Genomic DNA, 10,169 nt, shown 5'->3' with positions numbered 1-10,169 from the left:
ATATTTATTATAAAGTATTAAATTAATTTTTTTAAAAGATGAAGGGGAGTCTGCTACTTATACATGTTGATGTATTATATTACACGATAATAGACTGAGCCACTTATAATTTTGATGGAGCAATCATCTCACCTTAATTTTTTATAAGTATAATTAAAAATGTATAAAATTATAAAAATATTAAAGACTTATCTTATAAAAAACATAAAAGTACAAATAATATTAAAAAATTATAACTATTTTCTAGCCGAATTATTCTTCCTCCCTGCTGTTGCGTGATCGCTAGTATTGATTAAAATTAAAATTAAAGCTTTCATATTATAATAGTAATAAATTATAATTATTATAATCATGTTGAAAATAAAAGACCACCGCTTGACAATTCTAATAAATAAAAGGAGTGTCCTCGGGGTCATGGTATCTCATTAAGATATTCAGATTGTTATTTAAATATTTATCGTTCGAACCCTAGCTACGACATATTTATAAGAATTTTATTTTTAAATGAAGGGCGTAAAAAAAAAATATTAAACTTCTGAATTGATCATCGTATGTATTTCTTAATTTATCCCGATGATCGATCAAAAATTTTCATAAAATCAGATATCATCAAATTATTATTTATTTTTTTAATAAATAAAAAGAGTGCTTCTTTCTCAAATTTTATTATATTATAGTAAGCTTTCTTCTAATATATTTTATTTATTAATTAATAAATCTTTTGACGTGTATTCTAAGGAGTTTAACATGTTGAAAAGCATGATTCCAACTTGATCACCTACATTTTCTACTAACTTCATGAGAGGCTGACAAATGTCGACCAACGTCCTTCAAACTTGATCGTGTCAATCTTTCAAGATACTCTAAAGTCAACGCAATCTAAGAGGGATGGTGAGGAGGGTCCTGATCGAAAGCAACATGACACTGTTCATGGTAGCTGCCGGCCGGCTCTGGTCTCAGCCCAAGCTCCTCCTCCAAGCACACGAACCAGTTATCGCAGGGATAGTTGCTGATCTCCAATTCCGGAGCAAATGAACAGGCATCATCGTCCTCATTAATCATCATGCTCCAAATGTTTGGATCGATCACTTCGTCCGAAATCAAAGGTTGATGATCTCTGGTGACCAATTCTTCTTGGGAGAGGGGATCAGGGTTCATCTCCTTGACTAGTTCTATCGATGAGGAAGAGCTTGGCGTTATGTTGGAGTGGCTATCGTACTCGAGCATGCTCCACAAGTCCATGTTAGCGTCGATGGGGATCTCGATCAGCTCGCCGTCGACGAGACAAGCGTTCGAGTTAAGAATTTCAGTGCAATCTCCTTCTTTGTCAGGCTTGCTTCGATCTTGCTCGTGGCACGAGGCAGAGGAGGAAGAAATTGTGAATGGCGAGGCCAATCTCTTCTTCAAATGTGTGTTCCACACGTTCTTGATCTCGTTATCAGTTCTTCCTGGTAACAAAGATGCAATCTTGGACCATCTGAACAAAGCAAGATGTTGCATCGAGAGATTGGGTTAATCTGCTTAATTAAGGTGGTTAGTAATTGTAAACATGAGCTTACTTGTTCCCCAACAAGCCATGTAGCTTGATGATGGCTTCTTCTTCTTCCTTGGTGAAGTTGCCTCGTTTGATGTCTGGGCGAAGGTAATTAATCCACCTCAGCCTGCAGCTCTTGCCGCACCTCAACAAACCTTAAAAGACACACACAACTCCATGTCAATCTGAACAAGATGGTAACCACTAAAGTGAAACAGAGAGCAAATTTATGATCATGTTTGTCACCTGCAAGTTTCGGAAGAGCTCTCCAGTTTCCATGGCCATGCTTATGGATGTAAGCAACCAATCTCATGTCCTCCTCCTGCGTCCACGAGCCTTTGTTCAGGCCGACCTTGGCGCAGCATGGAGCTCGGCCTCGTCCCATTTGTCTCTCTTCCGATCTCTCTGTTTCTCTCTCTGTTGTAATCTTCAGTAGCTGATTCATGCATATATACAACACTGGAAGAATGAGAGAGGGGAGGAAGAAATTCAGGTGGCACTATGACAAGATCGATTTCACCAACCTCGGACCCACATTGGACAATGGGCAACAGCAACATCTGAAAGGACTCGAGAGCCTCCATTGGAGTGATGAAGGAGATTCTGTTGATAGTACAAATCAAGTTACTGCAAGATTTGCCTTCGAACTCTTCAACTGACGCACCAACTTCTGATTGACATTAATCATCTAATTTAAAGTAGTGTACTAGATATTGAAGGGCATGTCCTGCAAATGATTCTGCTGTGGTCTTCAGATTTAATTTTATCATTTTATTAGATAAGCATTTGGTCAGGAGTACGTGTCACTTGAGACTGCCTCCCAATCCATGTATGGTTTCGGTTAATTAATTGGTCGACTTCAGTGGAGAAATTTGTATGTGTACTCTGTACTCTCCTTCTCCATCCATTCACATTTTCAACGTTCGTTTACCAACACTCTTCACCACCTCGCTTCCAACCAAACTTTGACATGATTTCGAGATTCCATTACATAATTAATTTGCAGCCTCGTCGTCATGCATGAAGCACACCTCATCCGCAAATTAAAGCTAATGTCGATCGGCCTTTTGTAGTATGAATACCATTCAGTTTCAGAGTAACTCGATGAACGTAGCCATATATTGGTGTGAAAGAATTCGACTAACTTGTTGACTCTCTGTTTTTCCATGTTAGATTGGGGGCAATCAACTTAACAAAGAAAAAAGAGGTCAAACATGAGCAGTGACCAGTCATTTTATTGTCAATGACTCAATGGGGAAAAAACTTAAGCCAATTGCCACGCAGTGTTAAAGCTCGCAAGTCTAAAGTTTGACCTCCAAGCATGCATTCTGCACTGAGCACAAGTAAACAGGGGAGTATACATTGAGAAAATGTATGGCTCATAGTCTTTCAGAGTCGATGCATTTGATGGGTTACTGATCGTGTCTCTTGTGATGAGGTTAGTGACAAAAAAGAAGAATATTGGAGAGCTCCCTTGCAGTTAACTGCTTGTTGTATATGACCTCTTTCTTTGTATTTGTATGGAGTCATTGGGGGAAAACGAAGGTTCTGTAGTTGGGTTAGGTGGACTAACTGTTCATTCTGTCCCGAGCTTGGGTTGTGTTGCGGTGCCCGGAGGTTATGTCAGGCCCAACCCAAGCTACGGCGGAAGTGAAGTCGATGATCGATTGATGTCGAAAATGGACTAGGGATATATTTGACATTTAAATTCTAATTAAACGGTGACCTAACAATGTAATCGGATTACATTGTCTTTGTCTTATAAACAAGATTACAAAACTTTATTCTATTTTGTAATCCAGATTATATTACATTTCAACTTTAAAACTCTACTAAATAAAGTAATTAATATTGTAATGTAATTTTGATTACATTACAAGTCAGATTACACCATACCAAACGTAGCCTAAGTGGCCAGTATCATTGGTCCCATGACAAAATATAGATAGGTAAATCATATTAGGATATTTTACCCTAGTGTAGTGACACTTTGCATGTAGAAGGTCAGACGCCTAACTAGACACAGTGCATCAAAACATAGCAGGGCCTCTTATGCTCGTTCTCGCTAGCTGTATCTTTCGCTCGACCTCCTATACTCCTAAGTTCCTGCACACTTAGACACAAGACATCAAAATATAACAGGACCTAACATGACTTGGTTGATCACATCAAAACTACCAGGGGGTACTTACAATACTAAATTCTTTTACATTCCGAACAACTAATGTAAAAGAATTTAGTCTTTTACGTACATTCAAGAGCTCTATACCAGTTGAAAGATCGAAAAGAATTTATATATCTCCACAATGGTATAATATTGTTCACTTTGGGTCTAAACCCTTATTATTTTGCTCTTGGACTCTACCCAAAAGATCTTATGCCAATAGAGATATCTTTTTCTTATAAACTCATAATCTTTCCCATGTGTTTTCAATATAGGATTATGTTTGCAACCTTACAACCTTAACAATCCCCCCTCAAACAAAAGACCACAGGGTCCCCCTTAAGCATCAGATCACTCTTAACTTGCTCAGAGCCTCCCCTCAAGTATCGGGTCACTCTTGACCTGCTCAGGGCCTCCCCTACTTTGTTCAATGTTTTACCCTCATGGTTCGATCTTGGATCATAGTTCTGGCTCGTGCTTCTTCTGGAGATTAGTCCAATGAAGAATGATCTCGCTCTGATACCAATTGTTAGTCCCTTTGGCGGCCGACTAAAAGGGGAGTTGAATAGCTTAAAATAAAAATAAAACCTTTCTCGTCTTTTCACGCTAAATTAAGAAACACTTGTATAAAAAGAAACTTAATTAAAAAAAAGAGACAGATCGTTTACTTGGTTACAATTTAGGTGGTTGTTAATGTTGGTGCAGTTAGCACTAACGGTCTAACCCAGGTTTTGATGAATGACAAAATAGGTTAAGTTAGTTTTGTTGTTAATCTAACACTCTGACCGAGTGTGCAGGAGAAGCCCAGACAGGTCGACGGGCTGACCGGATGTCTGGCACGAAGCTCAGCTAGGTCGATGGGCCGACCAGATAGTTGGCATGAAGTCCAAACGAGTCGACGGGTTGATCGAACGTTTGGCACGAAGTCCAGATAGGTCGACGGGCTGACCGGATAGCTGCCGCGAAGTCCAGACGGGTCGAAGGGCTGACTGGACGTCTGACAGGTAAGTGAAGGTAAGTCACTAGAGGGGAGTGACTGTGAGGACGCGTTCCCGGGAAAGGAACTTTGGCGCAGATCCGACTTAGAACCATTTCGGAACTTTAAGTCGAGATCGTGACTAGATTCTAATCTCGGAAAGACGGAATCTAAGTCATACTCTTTCTATTGAATTATGAACTGTGCTAATAATATGTTTTGCAGGAGATATGAGTGCCTTGGACTAACGTTTTTCTTGCATGAAGGAAACTGCTGGAAAACAAGGTCCGGGCGCCCGGTGTTGGTGCGGTTAGCACTAACGGTCTAACCCAGGTTTTGATGAATGACAAAATTAGGTTAAGTTAGTTTTGTTATTGTCTAACGCTTTGATCAAGCATGTAGGAGAAGTCCAGATAGGTCGACGGGCTGAACGGATGTCTAGCACGAAGCCCAGCTAGGTTGATGGTAGGGCTGTAAATGAACTAAGCGTTCGTGAACAAGCTTGGTGTTCGGCTTGGTAAGAGCTCGTTTATGTTCGTTTAATATACATTAGATTAATTAAACAAACAAGCTTGAACAGCTCGTTAAGCTAAACAAACAAGCTTGAACACATATGTGTTCAGCTCGTTAACGTTCGTGAACAGCGTTCGTGAACAATGTTCGTGAACAACGTTCGTGAACAATGTTCACGAATCATATTTATTAATAAAACTCTTTTCAATATGCTAAATAAATAATAAAATAAAATAAAATAAATAAATTTAAATTATCAATCTTAATAACTAATCAAATAATTAAAAGTTTCAAACAAGCTTGAATTGATAGCTTGATAACATCTAAACGAACCAAGCTCAAGCCAAGCTTGAACCAAGCTCAAGCCAAGCTTTAAACAAGCTCAAGCTCATAAAAAATAAACCAAACCAAGCTTGAACACTCATTTCAAAAGCTTGGTTCATTTTAAGCTCGGCTCGGCTCGGCTCGGTTATCTTATCAAACAAGCTTGAACACCCCAAAGCTCGGCTCGGCTCGGCTTGTTTACAGCCCTAGTTGATGGGTCGACCGGATAGTTGGCACGAAGTCCAGCTAGGTCGACATGCTGACCGGATAGCTGGCACGAAGTCCAGCTAAGTCGACGGGCTGACCGGATAGCTGGCATGAAGTCCAGACGGGTCGAAGGGCTGACCGGACGTCTGGCAAGTAAGTGAAGGTAAGTCACTGAAGGGGAGTGACTGTGAGGATGCGTTCTCGGAAAGGGAACTTAGGCGCCGATCCGACTTAAAGCCATTTCGGAACTCTAAGTCGAGATCTTGACTAGATTCCGGTCTCGGTAAGATGGAATCTAATTACTATTTTTCTATTTAATTATATTTTATTATAACTCCGTCTTGCAGGAAACTAACATTTTTGGTGCAGGGTTAGAACTGACCAGGATCGGTCGACCGAACCTCCAAGCAGCAACAGATCCGAATTCCAGCAAACGAACCGGGTTGGACCAGGGGATCGGTCGACCGGACCTTGAGATTAGTCGACCGAACCAAGGATGATCGTCGGCTGGATTCAGGCCGGATGGACCTGGTCAGAGAAACTTATCGATCGACCGAAACAGGGGATCGGTCGACCGAACCAAGATAGGAGTTGACCCTGACGAAGCGGAGCGAACGGATCAGATGAGGTAGAAGTCATCTGATCAGTTGACCGAACCGGGGATCGGTCAACCAATCCGCTTCGGGTCAAACTTGATCCCGAACTTCGAGGATCTGGATCAGTTCTGCAGAGGCTATAAAAGGAGTCTCGGGGAGCAGTGTCAAATTAACAATTCGAACATAACATCAAGTTCTCCTGTACGCTGCCTCAAAGTCTGCAACTGCGCTCTGCTATTCCGACATCTGACATCTAATTTCTTCACCTTTGTATTGTCGGTATACTGGTTCTTCATTTAATACTTGTACTTTCAAATTGTGACCATTTTACGGATTGATAGTGATTGCCCACCGAAAGCGGTTAACGACCGCGGGCTTTGGAGTAGGAGTCGACCTAGGCTTCGAACCAAGTAAAAAACTTGGTGTCCCGTGCTCTGTGTTTTTCCTTATTTTAATTTTCGTTGCGTACTTTTACGAAGAATTAAATCGCTATTCACACCCCCCCTCTCTAGCTTAAATTAGATCCAACAAGTGGTATCAGAGCAGGTACCGCTCTGATTTGGTGCAACCACCAATCAGACAAGGGGGTGAAACTTTCCTCTTATTTGCTTTCGATTTTTGATTTTTCGCAAAATTCCAAACTGGTAATATTACCTTTTTGGAAACATTTTCCTTTGCAATTAAACTGAATTGGTGCAACATCAATTTAGTTCTTTTTATTGTTCTTATTTCTTCCCGCACTACTAATCCAAGACCTAGTCTTGGGATTCCTTCGTTCATTTTTCTTGTGTGTGCAGGTCAATTATGTCTCAACTCGAAGGCTTCATCATAGTACGTCCTCCCTTGTTCAACGGGTATGATTTTCCATACTGGAAGAAAAGGATGGAAGTCTACCTGAAGACAGACTTCGACCAATGGTTCAGTGTCTCAAAAGGCTACAGAACACCAGTTGACAACTCCAGAATTCCATTCGACCCAGAACAGTGGACTCCGGACATGAAAAAGAAGGTGTCAACAGATTTCAAAGCTCTCAACACGCTACAATGCGGGTTGACGAAGGAAGAACTGAACCAGGTGGGACCACACCAGAACACAAAGGAATTATGGGATAAATTGATCGAGCTACATGAAGGAACAAGCGACACGAAGGTAACAAAATGCGATCTCTTACTAAATAGATTATTTAACATTAAAATGCAGGAAAGAGAAACGGTGAGTCAATTCCACACAAGGATCAAGGATATCCTCAACGGGCTCCATACGATAGGCCACCAGATGGAAAACAAGGATCTGATAAGGTACGCATTAAACACTTTTCCGCGTAACAATTTGTGGGCATCTATCATGGATGCCTACAAAATTTCTAAAAACTTATCTAAATTAAAACTTGACGAACTATTTTGTGAACTAGAGTTGCATGAGCAGACTAATGCTGGATCCGAGAAAGGTATTGTCCTGTTTGTAGGTTCCTCCAAGGAGAAGATGAAAAATAAGCCAGAATCACAAAGTGAGTCCGATCAGGAGTCTGAAGATGAAGAGCACCTGGTGAACCTGGTAAGGAAAATATTCACCAAGAGGAAGAGGAGCTTCAGCAAGAAAGACCTACAGAAGATCAACTCCCCCGAACCAAGGAACGTGACGTGCTTCGGATGCAACAAAAATGGTCACTACAAGAATGAGTGTCCGAAACTGAAGAGCGACAAGACGAAATCATCCAAGAAGAAGGCTCTAAAAGCGACGTGGGATGACTCGTCTTCGGAAGAATCGGAGGCTGAAGATCAGAAGCACAAAAGTTATCTCGCGTTGATGGCTCGCGAAGCAGAGTCGGAGGACGAAATGGAAGACGGGTCTAAACTCGAATCGAGCCACGAGTCCGTACTCGTTTCCGAAGGTCCCGAAGAGGTATACCTTAACTTAAATCGAAAGTTCTTTAAAATTATTTCTTGTTTAAACAATAAATTAGTTAAATTAGAAAATGAAAACAAATTGCTCCGTGAGGAAAATTAAAACCTCAAGGAACAACCCACAAATAACAATCAAACTCAAGATAACACTTGAGGAGAAGAATTTATCATTAAAAATAGAAATTAAAAAATTTAAAAGAAATGTTAGAGAAATTTACAACAAGATCCAAAAAATTAGATCTAATTTTAAATAATCAAAAAAGTATTTTACAATAAAACCGGACTTGGTTATAAGTCAAGTTCAAACAAAACATTCAAATCATTAATAACCCAACACAAACCAACAAGTAAAGCTTGAGTTCCGAAAGCATGCTTAACCACGCAAGTAGTACTTAGCTAATTTTACATATCCAAAGACAAGATACATTATGTAAAATTTGATCAGAAACCAAAATACAAACCTATAACAATAAATTCAAAATCCAAAAATTTTAAAACCCATCAAAACTTAGACTATCATGAAGTTAAATATAACTATAAAAGAAATAGACATAAACCAAGAAATAAAATACAAAATTAATGACCATTAATTCAGAGGAGGCTCCAGAATAATCGGTACCTCCAAAACTAACCTACCCGGCAGGGTAATTAGGACTAGAATAAAAAAGGACAAAAGTTTAACTTGACCTACGGTATTGGTAAAGTTTTGGATGATAGTACGTTATGGAAGCTTAGTCTATGCATGTCTAGGAAGATATGACTTCGACCTGGTGCATTTGCCTAAGTGAAACTATATGAAGCTACCCCTTACTGATCCTAACCAGCTAGACCAAGGTTTTGTAATTAAGTTCAGTAAATAGGACTATTTGAAAAACTTCGAAGGCATGGTTATTCTAATGATATCTAAGTGACTCACCATAGCCCAGAAGTTTATCCAAAGAATGTTTATTTGTTGAGTCCAAAGCTAAATCTGAATCTAACCAAAGTTAAATCAAACTCTATAATTAAATCTAATTCATCTCACAAAATTGTAGGATTTCTCGATTAAAAATTTAAATCGGGTGAGATAACTAAGGACTTAAATTAAAATTTAAATTAAAATTAAAATTAAATTAAATTAAAATTAAAGAGACATCTAAACTCTAAACCTATGATCATTAACTCATTACTAACCCATTTTTGAAGTTCTGGCATTGCCACAGCATCACCAAAATATATGCTCAAAAGTAAATAATGAGAAGAATATTAGAGAGCTCCCTTGTAAACCAAGAACTAATAATCAAAGTCTTTTTTAACAAAAAAGAAGAAAATGTATGGCTCATAGTCTTTCAGAGTTGATGCATTTGATGGGTTACTGATCGTGTCTCCTGTGATGAGGTTAGTGACAAAAAAGAAATATTGGAGAGCTCCCTTTCAGCTAACTGCTTGTTGTATATGCCCTTTCTTTTTTTCGGGTTGTGCCTGACATGACCAGCCTATTTAAAGTGAAAAAATACATATTTTTTATATTAAAAAATTAGAGAAAATTAATAATAAATTTTAAAATTATCTTCAGTGACAAAAAAAAATATTAACATAATTTAATTTTAAATTTTACGAATTCAGAGTTGATTATTAAAGTTACAAATTCTGAATTAAATAGTAAAAAAATTGTCATATAATAGAGAAATGAAATTAGGAAGCATGCGGTTATTTGGATCGAGTGAAAAATGTTAGTAAAATAATTTTTTTTCAACTTTTGTTTGGATAATCACTTTAAAAGTTCTCGGTAAATTTGTATTGCAATTCAATATTTTTATAAAAAAAATGTAAAATTATCACATCAGCGGCTTCTCTAGAATCATCTTCCCTAGAGTCATCGGTTTCACGGATAGGAAGAGAGGTAAAACAATTCAATACTTTTATCATTCGGAATTATATTACTTCAAATGATTACAACTCATCAATGCCA

At 38.7% G+C, this 10,169-nt stretch overlaps 1 protein-coding gene across 1 annotated transcript; it reads right to left on the bottom strand.

The window, feature by feature from the left end:
- Window positions 1-717: 717 nt before the first annotated feature.
- On the bottom strand, window positions 718-1,952 carry LOC122053493 (myb-related protein Zm1-like). The gene is made up of 3 exons (XM_042615547.1): window positions 1,781-1,952; window positions 1,560-1,689; window positions 718-1,477 (listed from the first exon to the last, which is right to left on the bottom strand). Exons 1-3 carry the CDS (start codon window positions 1,917-1,919, stop codon window positions 880-882), a joined length of 867 nt encoding a protein of 288 aa, XP_042471481.1. The 5' UTR covers window positions 1,920-1,952; the 3' UTR covers window positions 718-879.
- Between the last annotated feature and the right edge of the window lie 8,217 nt (window positions 1,953-10,169).

The sequence above is a fragment of the Zingiber officinale genome, chromosome 3A, assembly GCF_018446385.1.
Source record: "Zingiber officinale cultivar Zhangliang chromosome 3A, Zo_v1.1, whole genome shotgun sequence".
Classification (NCBI taxonomy): Eukaryota; Viridiplantae; Streptophyta; class Magnoliopsida; order Zingiberales; family Zingiberaceae; genus Zingiber; species Zingiber officinale.
This window is presented reverse-complemented; position numbering and strand designations above follow the sequence as displayed.